At 61.7% G+C, this 23,450-nt stretch overlaps 1 protein-coding gene across 2 annotated transcripts in view; it reads right to left on the bottom strand.

The window, feature by feature from the left end:
* Positions 1 to 4,293: 4,293 nt before the first annotated feature.
* Positions 4,294 to 23,450, bottom strand: part of KCNH2 (potassium voltage-gated channel subfamily H member 2) — a 32,632-nt gene continuing 13,475 nt past the window's right edge. Inside the window, exons 3-15 of one of the 2 annotated variants that reach the window (XM_045565023.1) lie at positions 18,736 to 18,900; positions 17,210 to 17,656; positions 16,441 to 16,652; positions 11,643 to 12,071; positions 10,692 to 11,079; positions 10,229 to 10,428; positions 9,476 to 9,728; positions 8,083 to 8,276; positions 7,647 to 7,746; positions 6,886 to 7,158; positions 6,622 to 6,808; positions 6,201 to 6,378; positions 4,294 to 4,849 (exon numbers count right to left, since the gene is read on the bottom strand). In XM_045565023.1, the coding sequence (XP_045420979.1) occupies positions 4,700 to 4,849; positions 6,201 to 6,378; positions 6,622 to 6,808; positions 6,886 to 7,158; positions 7,647 to 7,746; positions 8,083 to 8,276; positions 9,476 to 9,728; positions 10,229 to 10,428; positions 10,692 to 11,079; positions 11,643 to 12,071; positions 16,441 to 16,652; positions 17,210 to 17,656; positions 18,736 to 18,900 (3,176 nt within the window). In that variant the 3' untranslated portion in view covers positions 4,294 to 4,699. Of the gene's footprint in view, positions 4,850 to 6,200; positions 6,379 to 6,621; positions 6,809 to 6,885; positions 7,159 to 7,646; positions 7,747 to 8,082; positions 8,277 to 9,475; positions 9,729 to 10,228; positions 10,429 to 10,691; positions 11,080 to 11,642; positions 12,072 to 14,642; positions 15,139 to 16,440; positions 16,653 to 17,209; positions 17,657 to 18,735; positions 18,901 to 23,450 lie in introns of those variants that run through there. The other variant, XM_045565022.1, reaches the window with a different exon arrangement.

Raw genomic sequence — 23,450 nt, 5'->3', positions numbered from 1 at the left:
ACCACATGCCCTCTTAAGGTCCTTGTGTTGTCAGACCAGCAGGACTCTTGCAAGGAAAATACCCCTTCCTGCAGGACAGCGTGAGCGCTCCCTGAAAGGCAAGGTCGCGTTTCGGTTCCCGTGAGACTGTCCACCACCTGGGGAAAAGCATGTGTCCCGTAGACCCGAAGCTGGAGCTGCAAAGCCCTGGGTGTGGCCTCTCCCGGCCTTGACCACCAAAGGACACATGAGCAGCCACAGAGAGGACAGTGAGCTGGAGCCCTCCACACAGAGGCCACCTGGGAACTGGGAGCAAGACCCCCTGCAAAATGTCTCTCCAGCTCCACCACAGAGCCGTCTCGGAGCACGGGAATAGGACGCAGCCCATGGGCCTGCAGACTGGGGCCGCACGGAAAGGCACACACGTTCACCTTGTGAAAGGGATGGTCTTGAGGCTTTTGGTCCAAGTCCCCAGATTACCATCACCACCTCTCCCATTTTTCCTCCTTCGAATATTTAATCAAGGCATTCTGAAAATGCTTCAGTTGTGCTAAAGTGCAAAAAGAAGAGAAGCATTTGTATCTATGCTTGCTAGTGAAGTAGTGGAACCTGTACCCCCGAGGGACCATGGGCAGCGGGAGGCAGCCACGGTCCAAGAGGCCAAAGCCCCAGGAAGAAAGCTCCAGGGACACAAGCAAGTCTCAGCCCAGCCAGCTCTGTCCGGGAGACGTTTCTCCATTCAGCACAAAACCCTGACTTCCTAGTGGCCACATGAGGTGCTAGGCGCTGTGCTAGATGCAGGGTGGGAAGCACACAGAGATGACCAGCTCTCAGCCTTTCCCCTTTCAGGGGACAGACAAGAATGCAGGCAGGATGTGGGAAGGGTGATGACAAAGGCATGAGCAAGTGCTAGAGGGGGCCGCAGGGGATGTCTGAGCCAGGACTTGGGAGATGAAAGTGTCTCTCCAGGCCAAGAAGGAGGGAGTTTGCATCACAGAAAGAGGGGAATACTAGGCAGATGCAAGAGAAAGAAAGCACCAGAAACAGGACACAAGCTCGTGTGACGGGAGCACAGCACACGTGGCAGAGGAGGGCTGAGGGCAGGTAGGTCCGGAAAGGAAGATGAGAACACCTGTGCCAAGCTGGCATGGAGGGCTCTGTCCTGCAGGCAAGGAGGAGAAGGCCATCTGATCCTTCAAGACCTGGACATGCTCTAGTTCATCTGCTCATGGGCAGGTAGGTGACAGAACCGACCCTGGGAATAACAGCCGGGATGCAGGGGCTGCCTCTGGAGGCATGGCCAAGCTAGTGGCCTGGCTCCTGAGAGGGTGGGGACCCCAGCTATGGCCGTCACAGGTGGGCAGCCATGCCGCAAGATGCCCACTGAGAGCGTTCCAGCCCCAGCAGCACCAGAAACATACAAAGGTCCTCTAGTCACTGTCCCTATAGCAAGGGGGGCAGTGTGCCTAAAGGTTAAGCCAATGACTTGCAATTCAGGCCACCTGGGTTCACGTTGCAGCTCCACTGCCAGGAGCAGCAGATGTTTGGGCAAGTGGCTCAGGTCCTCAGGCTTTAGTTTCGGCAACTGGAATAATGCTTGCCACAAAGAGTGTGCTCGGTGAATAGCAATCCCTGTTATTTGTCAGGGAAATGTGAGAGCTGCTCCGCCTGGCTGAGCAGGGATGGAAGTCCAGGTCAGGGCAGCTGCGGGGTGAGCGTGCACCTGGACGGCTCCTGGAGCTCTGAGTGTGGAGGTGGAGGTAAGAGAGGGTGTGCCACCCTTCCGTCGCCACTCCCAGCCCTGGCTACACCTGAGCTCGGGGCTGTGCTCCAGGCCTCCACAGGACCCTGCTCCTCACTGGCCACAGCCCCTCCAGCTCCCATTTACCCTCTGGCTCTCGTGGTTGGGAGGTCCCCAGCTCTGGATGACAGTCCCCAACAGCTGGGTGCCCACCCCTGCAGGAGAGGGGACTGCACCACCATGGCTTGCCCCTGCCCCCACCGCCAGTGTCCTTATGGCTCTGGGAGTCTGGGTGGAGAGAGGAGGCCAGGGAGCAGCCTGAGGCTGAGCGGCGAAGGCCCAAGGAGGGGTGTGGAGGAGAACGTGGGAGTCGGTCACGCCTGCCACTTACCTGTGGTGCAACCTCCGGCCCGTCACTGAACCATCCTGAGCCTGACTCTCCTCATATGGACCAATACTACCCTCTCCATGATGGTAGGAAGTAATGACACTGGAGCAAAGCACCTAGCTGCAGCCTGGCAGGTAGTGACCACCTGGTAAATGGACCCACCCACTCATGCTCCAATCTTGGCAGGTGGCTCCTGGCAGGGACCTGGCACAGGGCGTCTAGGCTAGACTGGCAGCTCTTCCGTCCAGACTGAACAATTGACTTCTCGGACATCCACGTGCTTTGATTGAAGACAAGCCTTTACAGGTTCCCCACTGCCCAGTCTCCATCCTGAGCACACACACGCACGCACACGCATGCACATCCATCCCCCAGGCACACCAAAGTCCTCCCCGGCCCAGGCGGTACCCTCACCCAGTGGCAGGCAGCTGCTGCAGTGCTGGCATGTGCCCCAAAGAAATAACCAGTGTCACTCTTGATTCAAAGCCTCAGTGGGGGTGAGGGGAGCACAGGCTCTTTCTCCCTCTCCTCTCTGTGCCCCCAACTTGCCAGGCTACCTGGCTCCTGGACACTGAGTGGTGGACTCCAGACTGAGGCCCCAGGATGACAGTACTCTAGGGACAAGGACAGACAGTGACAAGGAGGCAACAGTGCCAGGGAGCAAGGACTTGGCCTGACTTCCAGGGCCTGGCATACGAAGCACACAGAGCCTCGCACGTACCTTCCCTTCTCCCCGTCAGCCGCTGCCTGCTCTGGGTCCTGCCCTAGGCTGAGGTCCCGAGGCGCTACTTCACCTCTGGAGTCCACGAGCAGAGCCACACCCGGCTCACACTGGATCTAGGCCACCCCCAGCTCGACCCCCACCTGCACTCACACACACACCAACCCGCCAGGAAGGCCTGTGTTGAACTTTCAAACCAGGAGCAGAGGCATGTCCACAGTCCCATGTATACACGTGTGCAACAGACCCTGATGCACAAAGCCCCCCTCTCTGCCTGGCCCGCCTGGCTGCCACCCCTCCCACTCTGACCCACGGGTCCCGTCTCTTCCCCATCTCTCCCAGGCCCTGCCAGGCCCTGGGCACGGAAGATCCCGCCCCTGTCGCCTGCCTGCTCTGGGCACCAGGAGAACCCTCTAGGCTGCTCAGAGACCAACTCTCACCCCATCCCAGGCATGGGCAGTGAGAAAGCCACGTTCATCTCCGAAGGAGAGTTAACAAACCCACCTCAGAGGGTCAGAGGTTGTGAGGCTTAAGTGAGAAACCACTCTGAGAGCTCTGGAGGCCTCTGGCAGCACCCCACCTCCAAGCCCGCCCACCCAGGTAGCACCTGCACTGCCCAGCGGCTCCCCCGCTGGCTGCGGCCACTGCACTGTGCTCCCCAATGCCATGTGTCCTCACAAGGCCAGCAGCACAGGTGCACACATGTGCACATGCACACATACACATGCACACACAGATGAGCACGCGCGTGCACACATATACACACGCACTGGTGCACATACCCCCATTGTCCCCAGGACGTCTGCTTTGACTTAGTCCCCTAATAATGGGAATGAGTCACCCTGAAAGTTCTACCCTCTTTAAGCAGCTTCTCTTGTGATCAAGGATCACAGGTGACTGTGATGATCAAAGTGAGGTCCATCTGCAGCCAGCCACCAAGTGAGCTCTGGTCAGGGCTGGGCAAGCCAGTGTGCCCAGAGTCGGGTGGTGTGGGGCCAGTTACACAGAGTGGGGATAAGGTCACGATGGGGATGGGGGGGCCAGGGCGCGGGCCAATTACAGTCCCAGGTTAGGGTCGGTGCAGGGCGGGGCCCAGGAACAGTGCGAGGAGACAGGTGTATGGCTGCATTAGCAGTCGGGGTGGGGCCAGCTTTGGGGGCCAGTGTGCCACCAGCAGAGGAAGTCTGGCAGGACTGGCAGGACTACCTCCAACTCCAGCAGGCCAGGTGGTCCTTTGTTACCTGAATCCAGGGCCCTACAGAGGCAGATGCCCTGGAGATGCCCTGCGTCAGCCTGCAGGGGGCGCCCCCCGCTGAGCACACCCAGGCGTGGGTCTCAGGGCAGCCCACAGGCCCTGTGCACACAGACAGACCCGGGCTCCTGCACTGAGAGGCCAGGGCACGCGCACCTGTGTGTGTCCAGATGTTAACACAGGATACCACATGTGACAGCTGCACGCTGGAGTCTCCTCAGGATAGTTATTTATTATTCATAGTCATCAGCATCTTCATTAATTATTCATATGATCCTTAATTATTATCCTTAACAATAAGAGCAGTAAATAGCAGAAAAGTCCTTGAGGTGCCTAAGGCCCAGGGCCGGGTGCCTCCGGGCAGTTAGACCAGCTAATGCCCTCAGGGCAGTGGGGGGACCACAGGCCCCTGTCCACCGCCGGCCCTGCCCCTGCCCCTCTCACTGGGGCCCAGGGGACTGCAGGAGGAGATGGTCCCAAGGGCTGGAGGAGGAGCTGTTCCTTCGACTTCCTCTCCCCTTCCACGGCCAGGGCCTCCTGAGCAGGGCCTCCTAGGGGAAGGGCCCGGGTGGTGCCCTGATCCCTGGGTGAGCCACATGTCCACACTGGGCGGCCCCACTAACTGCCAGGGTCTGAACCGTGTCTGTGCAGGGGCTGGGAGGTGAGGGCCCCCAGCTGGCCCGGCAGGGAGAGGCGTCGAGCGGGGCAGTCTTGGGGGGGCTCTGGGGCCCCCGGGGGAAGCTCCTCGCACGCCATGAACTGGGAAACCTGCGAAGAACACAGAGCATGAGCAAGTGTGGAGGCCGTGGGGGGCAGGGAGGGGGCGCAGGAGGCAGGAGAATCCCAGTGGCAGAGGACAGACAGGAGGACAGGAAGGTGGGGAGGAGGGTCAGGTGGGCAGAGGGAGGGCTGGAGGAGACAAGGCAGGCAGAGCAGGACAGGGACCACCAAGGGGAGGCCCTGAGGTGGGAAGTAGAGAAATGTACTCAGAATGCAAGAGCCAGGGGCCCCAGGAGCAGCAGCTGGGGAGCTTCTCCCTGACACAGGGGACCTCGCCCCCAGCCCAGGGAAAACTCAAGGCCACGGACTCTTCCCCAGAGAATGTGGCAGCTGAATCCAAACCCGGCACTGGGACAGAAGCTGGGACAGAAAGAGAGACAAGGTTCCTTCCTGCAATCTAGAAAGAACTTGGAGACCTAGAAACAGAGGCAGGCTGGCAGCCAGGCATCTGAAGGCCAGGGAGAGGGCCGGGGCAGGCAGGGGAGGGGCTGTGGGTGCTGCCGAGTCTGCTGGCGAGAGCTGTGCGGGGGAGGCTGTGAAGGAAGACTGGCACATTTGCTGACGTGGGCCCTGGTGTCTGCAAACAGGAGCAGGCAGCATATGGGAGGGGGAGAGGATGCCAGGGGAACGGGGGGCAGATCCCAGGCTGCCTCTGGCAGCCAGAGGAGTCCCTTCAGGGACGCCCAGCAACTGGTGCAGGGGGCACAGACACAGCTATCCTGCAGAGACCAGGAATGAGCATATCCGCGCAGGAAGGGACCAAGGGCCCATCTCTAGCAGAGGAGAGAAACGCAGGCCCTGGAAGTCCTACCCTCAGAGGTTAGAGCTTGGCACCTGGGGAAATGCCAGAAGCCTTCAACACAACCCTTTCAATGGCTAGTGCTGAGAGTGAAGGTGGGCAGGACAGTCAGACCAGGGGAGTGTCCGTCACAGCAGGGACCTGGGACCCTGTCCCTAGACATACTGGCACACGGCCCCCACCCCCAGGCCTCAGGCTCAGTCAGTTCTCCTTGGAGACCACCCACAGCCATGACACAAACATCATGGTTAGATCTGGTCCTTCGGGTGACACTAGGGGAGCCCAGGCCACTCAGCCTGCTAGTTCCCTGTGCCCAGCTGTCTTGGGGCTCGGACTGGGGCTCTCCTGCCCTGCCCTGAGCCCACAGCTCCTGAGGCAGCCTCCTCCCGGAGTGCAGGGGTGAGAGAAGGACAGGAGCAGGGTGCGGGAAGGCTGGGGCACCAGGCCCAGCAGAAAGAGCAGCACAGCAGGTCTGGGGTGGAAGCTTTGCAGAAAAAGGAGGGATGGGAGTGCCGTGGGGGAGGGGGCTCAGGAACTTACCTGAGAAAGTGAGTCCAGGGTGAGGGTAGGGATGGGGCTGACGGGTAGTAGAGGGGAGGAGGAGGCGGGGCAGGGCCCCGGGGTGGTCACAGCACTGTAGGCCGGTGGGACCAGCGTCATCTGCCTCTGTAGCAGCTGCAGCACGGTGGCCATGTCCGCACTCAGCCGGGTCTCCAGCCTGGGCAGGAAGGAGGGAGGAGGGTGCTCAGGGAGGTGAGGACACCAGTGACTGACTCCACTGGAGGAGGGGCGGCCAGTGCCAGCAGGCCCCCTCTGCACTCTGGGGGGCAGCCCCTGGCTGGGCTGCGAGTGGAAGGAGAGGAACCAGCTGTGGGACGCACAGACGGGCCTGCACCGAGCGGACACGCTGCCCCAACCGCGCCAGGCAGGAGCGCGGGAGCCCACACCCGCGCCCCCGCACCTGTTGAGCTGCCGCTGCAGGGCGTCCAGCCTGCTCTCCACGTCGCCCCGGGGCCGCCGGCCCGGGCTGGAAAGGGGGATGTTGAGGAGGCTGGGGGCGGGGGCGGGGCAGCGAGGCAGCTCCTGGTACTGGCGGCCGCGACTGTCCCCCCAGAAGCTGAAAATGTTGGACACTCCCGAGAAGGCACCTGGAGCCAGAGGGTCGGGGTGAGGCGGCGCGGGCCACCCGCCCCCGCCCCCGCCCCGCGGTCGCCCCGCCCCGTACCTGACAGGGGGTTGCAGGTGTCGCTGCTCTTCTCGCAGTCCTCGGTCAGGGGCTCCCCGCCCGGCGGCTCTCCGGGGGGCCTGGGGCTGGAGAAGGGCACCAGGCGGAGGGGGCTGGAGCTGCGGCCTGGGCCCTCATCCTCACTGCTCTCGGGGCTGGAGGGGCCGCTGGACGGGCTGTCCCCCCAGGGCCCCCCCGGCCGGCCCCGGCTACTGGGCCCTGCCCCCGCCCGGCCCGGCCCCAAGGCCGACACCTCCCCTGGCTGCTCCGTGTCTGTGGGAAATAGAGAACCGGCCTCAGAGAGGGCAAGGGACGCGGGGAAGGGGCGGGGAGGCGACAGGAGTGAGCCTGCGGAAGGACCACGGCAGGATGCCCCGATTTGTCCCCAGCTGTTTCCCCTGCTATGCTCCCCCCTGGCTGCCGAAGCGCTGGCACTGGCCCGCAGGCCGGGGCTCTCGGGCGCTGGGCCTCCGCCTGGCCGGGCCCTCACCCTCCTTTGCCCCTCAGCTGTTTAAAGCAGCGGCCCCTAGAAAACCAAAAAGCCTAGACATGCCCTTGCCCTGGAGAGTGGGAGAGGGCTTCCTGGAGGAGGTGACAACTCGAGCGGGCCTGAAGCACAGGCTCTGGACAGCTGGGGCGAGGAGTGGGCGCACTGGAGGAAGGGACAGGAATGTCTGGAAGCCTGGGTGGAGCAGACACCGCCGGACCCGCCCTCCGCTCTCCTCCGCGCCTCACCTAGACCCGCCACTGCCCCGCCTCACCCTTGTCCGTGCGCCGGCGGAAGGACAGCTTGCGCTTGCGCTGCCGGTTGAAGCCGCCCTCTAACTCTGTGCTGCCAGGGGACCCTGGGATCATGTTGGTCTGGAACCAAGAGCGGTGTGAGGCACGCTGCTCTCCGCCCCACTCTCCTGCCGCACCCAGGTCAGCCCGAGGCCCCTCTTCAACACAGGAAAGGTGGGGCTGGGCACTCCTGCTCTGGAGAATCGTGCTCCCCGCCACCAACCGTGTCACCTCTGCCCCCCACAAAGGCTGAGGCTGGGACTTTCATAGCCTGGTCTATGATATGACTTGACAGACAGGGAAACTGAGGCGGAGAAGCATCACATTCAAGGCCACACAGGGAAGGGGCAGCTGCACAACTGGGAACAGAAGGCAGGTTTCCTGGGGGTGGGGACCGGCTCGGGGTGGCCCACTCACGTCTCGCAGGTTGAAGGTGATCTCCAGGCTGGACCAGAAGTGGTCCGAGAACTCCGGGTACATATCCAGCACCTCCAGCAGGTCGTCCCTGTGGATCTTGTGCAGGTCGCAGTAGGTGAGGGCCCGCACATCCCCGTTGGACTTGCCAGGCCTCGCGTACAGATTCAGTGGCTCTCCAAAGATGTCATTCTTCCCTGAAGGCCACAGAGAGGACAGAACGCTCAGCCCCGTGGGGCTGGCACTGAGGCAGCAGGCACCTTCTCCAGGCATTCCCACCCCTCAGCCAGGCCACCCACCAGCTGGCCCTGAGCCCACACAGCCAGGGGAGCATCTGCCAGCCCATCCTCCCTTCGCCCCAGCAGGCAAGACAGTGCCAAGTGGCCAGCAGTGCCTGGGACAGAAGGGGCCAGGAACCTGGGGTCTCCATGCCACCAGCAACTGGGACCCAGACAGCAGGACGAGCCCGGATGCCCCAGCTCTACCCATGGCCCTGACTTGCTCAGGTTGTAACTCCACTTCCACCCCCAAGCCCACATCCCAAACACCCTTCTCGCCAACTGCTGCACCCTCATAAGCAATGTCCTTCACACTGTAGCTCAGAACACAGCAGTGAATCAAGTCCAGCTTTTTTTTTTTTTTTTTTTTTTTTTACTGAAAGAAAGTATGATAGCATAGCTTAGCATAGCATAGAACAGAAAATACCGGAATACCAGGTACCACACGTACTAAGGCCGAGTGTTTTGTGGTGAAACTTTGATTTCTGTTGCTGGCGGGGGAAGGGTGTTTATGGAATGAGTGTATGTTTGTACCGAACTGAGAAATAACAATCTCGAATGTCCCGCCTTACTTGCCCTAAGGTGTGCAGGGCCCAGGGAAGGAGAAGCAGAGAGCAATAGGCCCCAGCACCCAGGTACACCTACCCACGTGTACAGGGGGGTGGAAAGGAAGGGGTAGGAGAGGAAGGGGGCATGATTCCCTGTGCTTTGGACATGGCAAGGGGACAGGCGTGATTATTTTGCACGAGGCTGCAGAGAACCACATGGGCCTTAGTAAAATCAGATGCACAGCCTCCATGTTAGCGTTTCTGCCCCCACTGCCCACCTTGGAGGATCCACATTTGATCCTACTTTAAGAAAGGAAGAAGTGTCTGTCTGTGGGGAGATCCTGAAGGGAAGGAGAATGTGGGAACCCTCAAATTCAGTAGCCCTACCCCACATGGGGCTCCCCTCTGCTGCCCCTCTTGGAGGGCCTGAGCTTGGGTGAATTAAAGGAGCCCAAAGACCCTGCAGGCAGCTCCAGGTCCACAGCCCCAACAAATGAGCATTCAGAAGGCTCGGACCTCTCTAGGCTGCCGCGGGCATTCCCAGTCTAGTGCCCGCACCCCACCCCATACCCAGGATGGCCACAACGACGTCACCCCGCAGGATCTCAATGGAGCCCCGGGAGATGAAGTAGAGAGCGGTGAGCAGGTCCCCAGCATGCACCAGCGTGTCCCCAGGCGGTGCGTGTGTGGTCTTGAACTTCATGGCCAGCGCTCGCAGGCAGCCCTTGGTGGCCCCTCGGAAGGGCTTGCAGTGCTGCAGCAGCGAGCGGTTCAGGTGCAGGCAGATGTCAGCCTGCAGGCACTCAGGGAAGCCCTTCAGCACCTGGGGGTGGGCGGGGCCAGCTCAGCACACCCTCCTTGGGACCCCACCTAAATTCCACCCCACTGCCCCACCCCTCCATCTCAGGGAAACCTCATCCTCCAGGCCTGGATGCTACCCCAGAGCAGTCTGGTGTTTCAGGAAAGACTCCAGTTTCACCACCTATGGCTGGGCACCCTTCGGCTCTAGACCTCCATGTACTTATTATATTTGTAAAGTGTACAAACCAACTCCTGTCTCTGGCTATTGTAGGGATATAACTCGGCCGCCCATGTGGAGGGCCTAGTATATAGCACCTGCCGCAAAGGAGCCGCTGCCCAGTGAAGGGGCGCCATGGGCTTCAGTTTCCTGGAGAGCAAAGGAGGAGCAACGTGCCCCTCAGGGTCTTTCTTAGCACTAACCAGGACCATCTGAGCCTTGCTCACTGCACCAAGAGGGTCCCCACCACCACTCCACTCTCCTCAGACTGCCACCCGCCCGCCGCCCCACTCCGGCGGCCTCACCGCGTTCATGTCGATGCCGTTGGTGTAGGACCAGGCGTGCTGGAAGTACTCCTCCAGGCGCTGGCGCAGCGGGTTGGGGATCTGGTGGAAGCGGATGAACTCCCGCACCCGGAGCATCTGCGTGTGGTAGCGCGCCGTGCCTGAGTACAGCCGCTGGATGATGGCCGACACGTTGCCAAAGATGCTGGCATACATGAGGGCTAGGAGCACAGAGGTGGGGCTGTCAGTATGCACAGAGCCCCGCCTGCCCACAGGGACCCTGCTCGGGCCCTGCACCAGGTCAGTGACACCAGCATCACATCTCAGTCTCAGCGTCAACATACCCCAGAGATGCCCAAGTACACACATGCTCCAGCCCTGCAGCAATTCCTGCCCTGGTGTCCCAGCCCCCAAACCGCAGCATGATGCCTCAGGCTCCTCCACCTTGGGCTGTCCCATACCACCCACCCTTGGGCACACTCACAGCCAATGAGCATGACGCAGATGGAGAAGATCTTCTCTGAGTTGGTGTTGGGGGAGACGTTACCGAAGCCCACGCTAGTGAGGCTGCTGAAGGTGAAGTACAGCGCAGTGACATACTTGTCCTTGATGGAGGGGCCGCCCAGGCCGCTGCTGTTGTACGGCTTGCCGATCTGGTCGCCCAGGTTGTGCAGCCAGCCGATGCGCGAGTCCATGTGCGGCTGCTCCATGTTGCCGATAGCGTACCAGATGCAGGCCAGCCAGTGTGCGATGAGCGCAAAGGTGCACATGAGCAGGAAGAGCACGGCCGCCCCGTACTCCGAGTAGCGGTCCAGCTTCCGCGCCACGCGCACCAGCCGTAGCAGCCGCGCCGTCTTCAGCAGCCCGATCAGCTGGAGGGCATGGAGGGGGGACATTCAGTGTGGGGGTAAAGGTGGGGGGCACTGTGGCCCTTGGAGGGGGCATCAGAGGTGAAACCCCCAAAGACTTCCTCCCCGGACCTCCTCCTCATCGTCCAAGCCTCCTGTATGAAGCACCTCCACGCTGGGCCCAGCACAGGTGTCCCATTAATCTCTGTGCTAGCTTTGGGAAAAGGGCTTCTGGTCCCCACAGTGAGAATGCGGAAAGCGGGGATCCAACAGGTGCAACAAGCACCCTGAGGTGACTGGCCAGAATGCCCACTGGCTTCTAGGGCACTTCCGTGTGACTTAGAAAATGGTGGCCACTTTCGGTGCAGAAAGTAGCAACCTTCTGGCCTCCAGCACCCTGTGAACTCGTATGGAGAGCGGTGGGGAGCGTGGGTCTGTTGCACCACCAGCCCTGCCTCTGCCACGCCCCCACCTTCTCTCTCCCCGCCCTCTGCACCCCTCCACCCCACCACCTCCACCGGCTCTCTCCCTCTGCCCACCCTCCCACCCTCCCCTCTCCTCTGCCTCCCTGCCAACCCCAACCCCACCTCCTCAGAGCCAGAGCCGAAGATGAGCAGGTCGAAGGGGATGGCAGCCACCATGTCGATGAGAAACCAGCCCTTGAAGTAGTGGACGGCGATGCGGCCAGGGTGGCTGACCACCTCCTCGTTGGCGTTGACGTAGGTGGTGCGGAAGTTGATGAGGATGTCCACGATGAACATGATGTCCACGATGAGGTCCACCACGGCCAGCGGCTGGCAGGCATAGCCGCAGTCGGGGCCCGGGGGGCCCTCTTCTGTCTCCTTCAGCAGGAAGGCGGCCGAGTAGGGCGTGAAGACGGCCGTGTAGATGACGAGCAGCAGGATGAGCCAGTCCCACACGGCCTTGAAGGGGCTGTAGTGCAGGATGGTCCAGCGGTGGATGCGCGGCGCCTGCAGCTTGTACTCGGGCAGCACGTCGGCGCCCAGGGACAGGACCTGGATGGGAAGGAAGGGGGAGGGGAGGATGAGGACAGGCCACGGGACCTCAGCGTAAGAGCAGGTATCATCTCTGCTGCGGCCAACCACAGTAAGGGCAGAGAGGCCAAAAAGGTTTCCATCAGGATGCCCACCCCTCAGCCAAGAGACCACAGCAACTGACCACCCTAGACCTGGGCGTTCAGTTCCCAAAATGCCACACAGCATAGGACCTCCTGGCTAGTTCCCAACAGTCCCAGCAGTTCCCAGCAGACCTGGATTCTGGGCCTTCTGCAGTGACAACCAGTGCTGCCGCACTACCCTGCAGACCCAGCCCCACGGATTGTGACTGGCACCATGCGATCTTGCCCCCAGCCCGACACCACACATACGCTCACACACACACACCATAGTCTCTGTCCAGAAAATGTCCTAAGGACTACAGCTCCCAGCCCGGGCAGGGGCCTCACATAAAATGGTACTCACTGCAGTTCCCTCGCAGTCCATGTCGTGCCACTGGCCCAAGGACACCAGCCCCCCAGTCTCAGGCCCCTTGGCCTTCTTGGGGGTGGTGGGGAGAGATCAAGACACTTCCACCCTCTGCTTCCCCAGTCCCCTCTCCACCCAGACCCAGGATGGCCCATAGTCCTCCCCCTCCCACACTCTTACAAAGGGACACAGAAGACAGCCCAACCCAGAGGAGACAGTGCCCAGTGTACACAGAGGGACGTGTACACAAGGATGGCTCAGGAAAGACACACAGCCCTGTGCAGATTCACACGCACAGACTGGAGGCAGGCCACCATCCCGCCCAGGTGACAGCAGCCACGGCACTCTTTCTCCCAACCCAAACTGGGGAGAGCTCAGGCCAGCTTCCCCAAGCTGTCCCAGAAGCCTCCGTCTGACCCTCTGTGCCCCTCCACCAGAATCCTCTCACGGACATACAACTTACCCAAAAGCCCCCTCCCCAACTCTCCCAGCCTGGCCCCCTCCACCCCTGAGCAGCCAGCCAAACCGAGGCCTCACCCAGCCCCCTTGAAAGCCAGAGCTGCTGGCCCTGCCTCCAGAAGCACCGGCTCCCGCCGGGCCACACAGCCCCAGCTTCCGTGCTGGGGAAGGCCATGATGGACAGGGTCCCAAAGACTCCCTTCATGTGCCAGCTGGGGACATCCTCGAGCCACCTTCACAGATGGCACATTTGGAGAACATCTCCTTAGAGGAATAACGAGAAGTTAACACAGGTGATAAGTAGGGGTGTGACCACTCTGGGATGGACACAGAGCCTCCAGAGGTACCAGACTGGGTGGGGGGCAGCCGGAAGGAGCCCAGGAACAGCCTTCGAGGTCCCGTTTCTGCTCTGCCTTCAGCCCCGGCAGCCTGCTCCTTAGGGCAGGTAGCACATGCTCATGGGTGGTGGCCTTTCCCGGTCAAGTGGGGATTGAGAAAAAGAACTACAGACAAGTGGGCAGAAGAAGGAAGCTGCCCCTGGATGCAACTCCTCCCTGTGCCTGAGAGGCTGGGCACCAGGGGCTGTGCTGGAGCACCCCTGGCAGCAGCGCCCCAGGGCACAAACTCACACATGCGTGGGGCAAGCCTGGGACACAAGCCTGGACATGCAAACCGTGTCATTACAGGGGCCGGTCCCAGCTCGGCACCCTCAGCTTACCATATGGCTTTGGGCCAGGGACGTACCCATCCCCCTCCCCCAACCTGCTGTCCTATAGAATACTGAAGCCAGTGCATTTAAGCCAAGCCCTGGGTCCTCACCTGAGGAAGACTCTCACCTGTACGTGTCCCCCAGCTGGCGGGAGCATAAGAGCCAAGACAGAGAGAGCTGAGGCACCGGGGCAGTGGGGCGGGCGTGGGATTCTCAGACTCACCCCTGCGCCACCTCCCACACCTCCTCCACCACCACCCAAGCCTGCTCCAGACTCTGTGACAGAAGGGCCACTGGGGGCACAGAGGTGGCTCCCAGGAGGTAACAGAGCAGTGCACGGCCCAGCCAGCACCCCAGGGCTGCCCCTGAAGAGATGAGCCAGACACCCAGCTCGGCATGCCCTCACTACCTGCACAGTGGCTGTGACACCCCCGCAGATTCCAGCCTCCTGGACCCCCGAAAGCAGCCTGAGCCTCCCTCGCCTGTCATAGGGCCCACCCCCAGCACATAGAGTGAGGAAGCCCCGGGGCCTCTGTGCTAGGCCTGGCTGCTGCCCGCCAGCCCTCTCACCGGCCTGCCCGCTAGCTCCTTCTCCTCCCTCTGCCTCCCTGCCATCCTCTCTGGGCTCCTGTCTCAATCCTGTTGTCTCTCTCCTCCTTTGCATTCTGAGCTTGAAAGCTGTGGGCAGCGGAAGCCACAGGACAGAGGAAGCACCAGCAAGGGGTCCACTGTGATCCTAACCTGGGAGGACAGCGGGCAGGAGCCCAGAGTGGACGAGCAGGGCACAGACCCCACGGCTCCCCAAACCCTCCTGCTGCCCAGAAGCGTTCTTCCCGGCCTGGAACCAGAGCCCTCAGGGCTGCATCCCCACTTGCCAGCCACCTGCCTGGTGCCCCAGCCCCCAAAAGGAAGGGGAGGGGCCAGGGGTCACCTACCTCCTGGGCCACGAGGCTGGAGATGCGCACCGCCCGCCTCACCCGGCCTTTCTGGGCCCTGGGCCGCAGAGCCCCTGTCCCGCTCGCCTTCCCTGCTGGGGCCGCCATGGAGAACTTGGCTCCCCCCAGCCTGCCTGCCCTGGGGCCTGGGGGCCCAGCCAGCACCTCACCTGCACCCCACCAGCAGTCCCAGCAAAGGCTGCACTCCAGAGGCTGGCCAACTAGCACCCAGGGCAGCCTCTGGCATGAAGCCAGCGTGGCTGGGGCTGGACCCCGGGCTGGGGTCACCCTGGCAGGGAGCATGGGCAGCAGCCCGCCTGGCCTGGGCTGCCCATAGCCCCTGGTGCGGGCCCTGCTGCCAGGGTACTGCGCTCTGCCCGCCCGCCTGCCCAGCAGCCGTGGCCGCAGCCGGCTCCTCCAGCGGCCCCTCCTTCTCCCGGGTCCCCACCCCCACCCGCCACACTGGGCTCCCCCGCCCTGCCCGCCCCCACCCCGCTCGGGCTCCTGCGCCGCTCCCGCAGCCCGTGCCCCTCCCCCTCTGCCGGCAGCCGGCTTGTCACCATAGATTAATGGTCTCCCCAACACCCCCGCCCGGCCGGTCCAGTGCTGAGCCAGCCAGAGTCAGACAGAGACACCCAGAGATGGAGAGACTGCCAGCGACTGGCAGGAACACACGCGCACGCTGATACATACAGTAGGCGCACACGCACCGACCCACCCGGACATGCACATCGGGCACACGCTCGGGCAGGGCAATGGGGCAGAGCCAGGGGCTCAGGTGGGAATCAAGAGAGAGGCAAGGGGGGAGAGGAGAGGGGAGGCAGCCAGATAACGGCCTGGGGTGAGGGGGAATGTTCTGGAGTCAAGGCCAATGGGCTGGAGCTCTGGCAAGGGCCCAGAGAGCTGGAGGCAGTGGGAGCAGGGCCAGGAGGCCGCCTGGGGAGTGGGGCAGCTCTCACACAGGCCAGCCTAGGCAGCTGCTGCGGAAGTAGCAGGAGGGGGACAGGAGTCCCCACTGTCCCAGGCTTCACTCACTACGTGGGCCCACTCCTGACCCAGCCACCCCTACCCCCAAGGCCAGGATGTGAGGGAGCTGGCGGGGGAGACTGGGCAGTGGATGGATACAGACCATCTTGCCACCAGGAAAGCTCCGAGCCTAGGAGGGGACAGAAGACCAGACTGGCCCTGCCACAATATGGTGCTGGCCAATGCCCCCACATGCTGGCGGTCTCTGGCCCAGGATTCAGGGAGTTGATCTCTCCAAGTCTTTGTACCCCCACTGCCCCACTCTCCCGACATGAGAAGGAAACTGTCACATTTTGAGACACCTCCAGGCCATCCTGGCCATCCTCATAGTACCAGGTGCCTACCCTCTGCCCAGGTGGGCTCATCACCTGGCCTAGCAGCAGCAGGACCCTCCTGACCTGACCTCCGTGGCCTCTTCTAATGTGAAGCCTCCTCCTGTTGGCCTGCCCCGTGGTACTGCCCTCACACACACCCTGTGACCAGGCCCTCATGTCCCTGAAGTTGCTTGGCCCCTTCTTATGTCCCCTGCCTCAACTGCCCTGTGCCCACCCTGTGCGAGGCAGGCACCTCATCCACCCATCCTCTGCATCTGCCTGTTCCCAGCACCTCAGTCCCCTCTCTCTGGGACCTCTCCGAGGGTGCCCTTCCCCCACCTTGGGGAGGCTTTCACTGGCTGGCCCCTCCACCCCACCTCCACACCACAGCGCACTCCTACCCGCTAGCCCCAAGCTCCGCCAAGGTGAGGGGAGAGCCAGGCCCACTAGGCACTTACCTGGGTGACCTTCTCAGTGACATTGTGGGTCCGATCCTTTATCTTAGGTGCTATGATTTCCCGGTCGCTGGTGGGTGAAGCCAAGAAGGGGTCGCCCTTGAGGTCCACAAAGTTGAGGGTGATTTGGGGAATCTTGCTAATGGTGCGGTAGCGCACGAGGTCCGAGTCTGAGGTGGAGTTAAGCAGGCCGCTACGCAGGGGGTGCATGGCCCCTGGGTGGAGAGGCAAGGTGGGGTCAGGTCAGCAAGCCAGGGCCTAAGGGTGGTCAGGCCCTGTGCAGGCTGCAGCCATCGGGCACAGTGAGTCAATGACGTCAACACAGGGGACTCGGGCGGTCACAGAGAAACCGGTGAGACCAGACCCCTCCCCACTCTAAGGAAGCACACCATGATGCAACTAGGAGAAGACCAGGAGGAAGAAGGGACTGCTCAAGGATAATCGGACCCTGCCAGAGGGCCAGGTGGTGCCAGGTGTCCTTCACAGTCCCCAGAGCCATCCCTGCTCCAGGACGTCTTGGGACAGCCAGCTCCATGGGCCAGCCAGGGCTCTGGGAGTGGGAGAATGTAATGGGATGAATGGACATTTAATAGCGTAAAAGGCCACTTAATGGGATTAAATAAGCGCTTAATGGGATTTCCATCTCCCAGGCACCCAGGCTGGCGGAAAGGTCAGGAGCTGAGGGCCTGGCAGGGGGCAGCCTGGCCGCGGGGCGGGCGGGGAGGCCGGGGCTGGGGCGGGACGATTCCTGCCGGCACTGGGGGCCCCTCACCGGTGCTGGCGTGGCGCGGTGGCGGCGGGGGCAGCGCCCCAGCGCGCATGGCCTCGATGTCGTCCGCCGACGAGGCCCGGCGCACGCTGGCGCAGCTCTCTCTGGAGCGCGTCCGGGCCAGGCTGCAGCTGGAGCCCGAGGCCTCGGGGTTGAGGCTGTGCGCCCGGGGCGACGGGTGCGGGCCGGGCGCGCTGGCAGGCGGGGAGCCGGGGCCCACCAGCGCGCGCCGCTCCTCGGCCGGCCCGGGCCCCGCCACATGGTTGTCCATGGCCGTCACCTCGTCCAGGGCCAGCGACTCGCTGCTCGGCGCCGCGGGCGTCAGGTCCACGTCCACCACCACGGCCCCCGGGGCGCCCCCGCCACCTGCACCGCCCGCCCGCACCGAAGACTCCCGGGCCGTCAGCGCCAGCAGCGCGGGCAGCTTCAGGCGGAAGGTCTTGGCGCGGCCTGCGGGAGAGGGGAGGCGCGTGGCCAGTGACATGCGGACCGGGCAGCCGGGAGGGAGCGAGGCCTAAGAGCTGGAGCCCCAGCCACGGCGGGGAACAGGGAAACCGGGGACTCTGACAGCCAGCACCCCTCCACCCCACGCATGCACAATTTTTTTTAACTCAATTCTCAAAAAACGGTCTAGAATAAATCTTATCTAAGACTCTGATCATAACAAACTGACTCTACATAAAGCATCCCTGATTCTCACACCTGCTGGTGGGTCCCATCGTCCCCATTTTAGGCACGAGGGAGTTTAGGCATAAAGGCTGCTGTAACCTGCTCGAGGTCGCACAGGAGGGGCCTGCAGGGGAATGAGTGACTAATGCTTCCTCCCACACCCTGCCACCTGCCGGATGGCATGTGTAGGACAGGTGGGGACAGTGTTAGTAACGTTGTCATTTTAGAGCTTGAGAAACCAAGAGGTGAAAGCTTTTGTCATGACTCTGAGGGAAAAATTAAAATTAACCCCAAAAAGGCCATCCTGGGGGGGTGTCTGAGGCTTGGCATCCGCACGCGGGTGAGGGGAGGCCTGCGTGTCTCCAGCCACGGGGAGCATTCCCTCAGACCCGCCCTCAGCCCTCAGTCAGCTAAGGCCAGCGGGGAACTGGGCCAGGCCAGGAACAAGGACCAGAGGACAGAAACTACACAGAGAGTTGTTGAGTCCCTGAGACAGAACTTTCCAACGAGCAGAGGGAGCCACTCCCAGGTGGCCCAGGCCCTCTGGGAAGGGTGAGTTCCCCATCCTGGGCTGCTCAAGGGAGGCCAGAGAGAGGCCCAGTCCCAGGGGAGGCTGTGGGGGGATGCAAGCAGGTGAGGCTAGGAAAACAGGTGCTATGCTGCCCCAAAGACCTCACCCCCTGGGCCCTGTCACTCCACTGCTGTCTGTCCCTCCTGGTGGGACCAGGCCACATCCCTGGTGGACTCTCCCTACTACTGCATCCTCCCTTCCTGCAAAGCATTGACCTTGGGCAGCTCGAGGCCCCAGGGAAGTGAGACCATGTACCCCTGAGCCAGCCCGAGGATGTGGCTGCACTTACCTGAGGCCAGCCAGCTGGTGGGGGGGCCCCGGTGATTGGTGTCATGAGCCGGGGACCCCACCATGTCCTTCTCCATCACCACCTCGAAGTTGAGGATGAACATGATGACAGCTCCATCCTCGTTCTTCACGGGCACCACGTCCACCAGACAGAGGAAGCAGCTCCCTACAGAGTGGGGAGGGCACAGCCACTGTGGCACAAGTGCCCCCTTGGTGGGCGGAGCTGAAAGCCAGGCAGTATGGACCCCAGAACCCATAAAGGCCTGTTCACTTTTGCTTCCCACCACGGCCCCCACAAACCGTTCTCTGCCCTCCTCTCCAGGGTCTCCTGCCTGACCCCTCCTCCGGCTGTGCCTGCCCGTCGCAGGTCTTCCCTCCATCTGTCTGCTCCAGCTTGGGGCCTGTGGAGTCCCCTCCCCTCTCTCGGCAGATCCGATTTCTCTGGCCCCCTTTCCCACCTGCACGTTCTCACACTGGCTTATGATCCCTTCTCCCTCCACCTTTTCATCTCCTTTTCCCTGTCCCCCAGCACGGCTTTGCTCTTCCCTCATGAGAGGCAGTGCTGACTTTAAGCCCAGAATCTCTGCGTTCAGATCCCAGCTCTGCTTAGCCATTTATGCATTTTTGTTAAATTATTTAGCATCCCTGTGCCTCATTTTCCTCACCTATGAGATGGGAATGATAATAATCCTTTTCTCACGAGTTGTCAAGATGAACTAAGTTGACACATGCTAAGTGCTTAGCTATAGGGCAAGGCCTGGCATATACAGCACACCACAGGCAGGTGGCTGCTACTGTCTGTCTCTCTGTCTCCGTCCTTTCTAGAGCAGCACCCAGCCTTTGTGTCAGTCCACAAGATAAGTACAGACATCGAGAGCAAGAGTTTTGAAACCTTTGCGGCAATTTGGAAGTGCCACAATATCCAGGCATGTGCTCTTATATTTCACAAAAGTACGAGTCTATGACATTAGAATTAAAGAAAACTGATCCTTCACCACAGAGTCTAAGATGAACTGCTTCTAGATCTTTCCTCTCCATCTCTCCTCGTCTTTCTCCTGGTCCTCGATCTTTTTCCTCCCTGTCCTCTGTCCACCAAAGCTGCTATACCAGGTGAGTTCACCCACCAGGCCTGTCCTCATTCCATCCTAGCTCCCTGTCAAGCACATAGGCCCCCACACCCTCTCCACACTGATTTCTGAAAAAGACCTCTTTTAGGTCAAGCTCTCAGTTCTACCTAAGGCCCAGGAAACCCAACCCTTGGAAGTCCTCAATAAAACAAGAAGGCACAACGACATCCTGCTTCTCCTCCTCTATGACCCCATGGGGACCCAGGCATGTTCCTCATCTCCCATTCTTCCCGGGGGAGGGGAGACTCTTTCCTTATCTCTTCTCCCCACCCCCCCACCCCACTCACCTGTCTTCTCTGCTTCCCAGTGTCCACGTCCCCATTGAAGGACCTACTGCCTAGAATGATGTGTCCTGGGAGCCAGCGCTGGCCAGCAATGTCAGTGACGGGGCAGTCATGGATGAGAGGCAGGCACAGGGTGATGAACCATGTGGCTCCACGTGGCCCCTAGCAACCCAGCCTCACATGTCCTTCCTCCTCACCTTTCTACCTCCCAGAGCCTCCTCGGGCTGGTCCCCTTCCCTCTGCATGTGCCCCGCACCCCAGCCCCAGCTCTCAGACCACAGCCGGGATGGCGGTGGTGATCTGAGTCAGGGAGAGGCCGGCCACCTAGAGGGGGCAGCATGAGACTTGCTGCCTGCCAGAGAGGCCTGGGGAGCTGCAGGCAGGGGAGGTGGCGGGGTAGCCCCGGGGCAGGTGGGAAGGGCCTGACCTGGGAGAGGCTGGCCCGGCTCAGGGCAGATGCGCTGGGGAGGGGGCTGAGAGATCACAGCAGAACAGCGACTCTAACAGCTGCAGGGTTCATCTTGTGGACTGAGGTCCTCCAAAACCAGCTTAAACAGGCTGGCACTGAGGTGAGGGGCTGGACCAGGGGAGGGGATGGCCAGGAATTCTCTGCCCCACCCAAAGCCCTTCCACTCAGGGCATCCCAGGCCCTCCCGCTCTGCCCCAGGGACCTGAGCTTGGGCACTCTGTCTGGGTCTCCCTCCAGCAGCGGTTCTTGTCCCCTGACCTCCGGCCTCTGACACACAGCTGTGGTGTTGGGAGCTGCAGGGGGCCGGGCTCCGCTGGAGACCATTTGGCACCCGGACAGCCCGCCTGGAGTTTATGTCCTAATATGGTGATGGCCGGCAGCGGCCTGAGCAGGGCCTAGCCTCCGCAGGACTAAGGAGAAGTTGGAGACGGGAAACCTTAGCCCCAGAGACCCCAGCACCCACCCCCGGGACCCCAGCAATATGGGCCCTCAAACCTCATTCCTCACCAGGAAACTCATCTCACGACGTCTAGAGTCTGGAATCAAGATGCCCTCAACACCAGGGATGGCTTGGGAAGTCTGTCCCCAACACAGGGCCCCAGAAATTCTGACTTTGAGCCCTCAGCACCCCATCCCCACTTCAGTTCAAGCTACTCAGCAAGACAGGCCAGAGCTGCATTCTGAAGCCCACCCAGCCCAGGATCCTGACACCTCAAATTGCTACCCCAGGACACTGGCATCTCAAAATATACCACCCAGGTGGTAGAAACTCCAGGTATAAGCCACCTGGCAGCACAGACCCGCTCCCCAAGCCTACACACACACACACACACACACACACACACACACACACACACACACACACACACACACGGGACAGGAGTCCCCTTGGCCTCTCCCTTTGTCAACATTCAAGAAATTTTTCCTTTCAAATAACCCTGTCAAAGGCCTGGTTATTCCAAAAATGTGAACTGGAGCCCTGCCTGATGGCTGGCTGGGGAGGGGGGTCCAGCTGGCTTCACAGACGTGGAAGAAAGGAAAGCCGAGGCTCCACGTGGGCCTGGCTCTCTGCGATACTGCCCTCGACCCCCCCTGCAAGGCTGGCCACGTTTTCCACGAGCCGCCACATCACCCACCCCCAGCTCTTCAGCCAGGCCTGCCAGCCCGACCCCGTCCCACCACTGGCTGGGGCGACAGGTAGTGGGGACCCCTGAGGGCCAGGGAAGTCAGCAGGCCAAGGGCAGGACCAGGACAGCGGAGCTGGCAGCGCACTGAGCAAACAGCAGCTCGCTGGCGGTTGGGGCCCTGACGCCACTCAGCTTCCAGCAGAGAAGACACGTTGAGAGCCAGCGTCTGGGCTGGCCCAGGCACACACCTGCCCCAGCTCCCACCTACCCCTGGACCCCACCCAACCCTCCGCCCACCGTCCCTCCCGGCTCCCCAGGCAGAGGCTGGCCTCGGGAAGGGCCCAGCGCGCAGCCGGCGAGGCTGCAGTTCCGCGGAGAGCCACTCCGTGGCAGGCGCGACCCACACTCCTGAGCCAGCTCGCTCCGGGAGCGCTAGGGAAGGAGGGGGTGGCAGGACAGTCTGGCGGGGGCAGCGGGGTGTAGGATTCCCGGCCTCGAAGGGAGGGGGCATGGGCTGCGGAGTCAGGTGGCCTGTGCGCATTGCGTTAGAATGACTTTGAGCAGTCACTGAGCCTCCTGGGCCCCAGGGGACTCATCTTGGAGGCAGGGGGAGCGAGCCCACCCCACAGGGCTGTAATGAGATGACATGATGCATGTGAAGCTCAGAGCCTGGCTCAAGAGAAAGAAGGGAGGCAGACAAGGGTGGAGGGTTCTTAAAATGCAGAGGCCCCGGGGCTTGCCTGGCTATGCAGCTGACCCCAAAACACACCCTGACCGCCCGGCCCCCCACCCAGGCCTAGCGCCAGCTGATGAGACCTGGCTTTGGGTGAGGAGGTCCTCCCTGCCGGCCCAGGCCTGCCTCCCGGGCCCCTCTGGGGACAGAGACAAGGAAAGGGGAGGCAGTCATGGGCGGCACCATCCGCGCATAGACGCCATGGCTCCTATACCCCCACGCCTTTGGCAGCCAGTCACCCAGCAGGCCTACAGAGGCCACACAGCTCACTGCAGGGCACTGAGCAGGGGCAGGGAGGGTGGGGCAGAACCAGGCCTGGACACATTCCAGGTGCAGCAGGTACAGCGCACCCTGGCCCGAGAAGGTCAGAACACAACGCCTAGCTTGCTTTCATTCGGTGCTAACCCACACCCAGCAGTCCATGGGGCATGGGGGAGGCACCACTGTCCCTGCCTAGCATCCCAATCCACTCAGGGGTCAGGGGCTCCACCCACTGTCCCAAACCCAATTTCCCACCTCTGGGTACCACTGGCCTAGGCCAGGCCCCAGGCAGGAGCCACACTTGGCTTTAGCAGGGACAGACCTTATCTCCCACGGCAGTGCCAGGCAGAAGAAGGAGGCTGCAGATGACCCTGAGTGGCCTTGGGCAAGTTCCTCAGGTCAGAGTCTTTGTGTACCCATCTGTAAATCTGGTGTCAGCAAGGCTTCTTCACAGGGGGCTCTTCATCGCCCCACGAAAATCACTGAGCACATTAATGCATGTGAGCATTTGGGCCAACATGACCTGCAGCACAGGCCTGGCACGGGTCCTCCTTGGGCCAAGTATTCAATGGGCCCCAGTTCAGTGCATGGGGCCAGACAGGAAGAGGATATGCCAGACAGGTGGAGGAGCCCCGGCTCTGAGCTGCTCCGCCCAGACGTCAAACCTGAACTCTTGCTCTCCCTGTCATTTGCTGTGGCTGTGGGTAGGTCACCC

This window comes from Lemur catta, chromosome 11 (assembly GCF_020740605.2).
Source record: "Lemur catta isolate mLemCat1 chromosome 11, mLemCat1.pri, whole genome shotgun sequence".
Classification (NCBI taxonomy): Eukaryota; Metazoa; Chordata; class Mammalia; order Primates; family Lemuridae; genus Lemur; species Lemur catta.
Note: the sequence above shows the minus strand (reverse complement) of the source record. Positions and strands in the feature narration are given on the sequence as shown.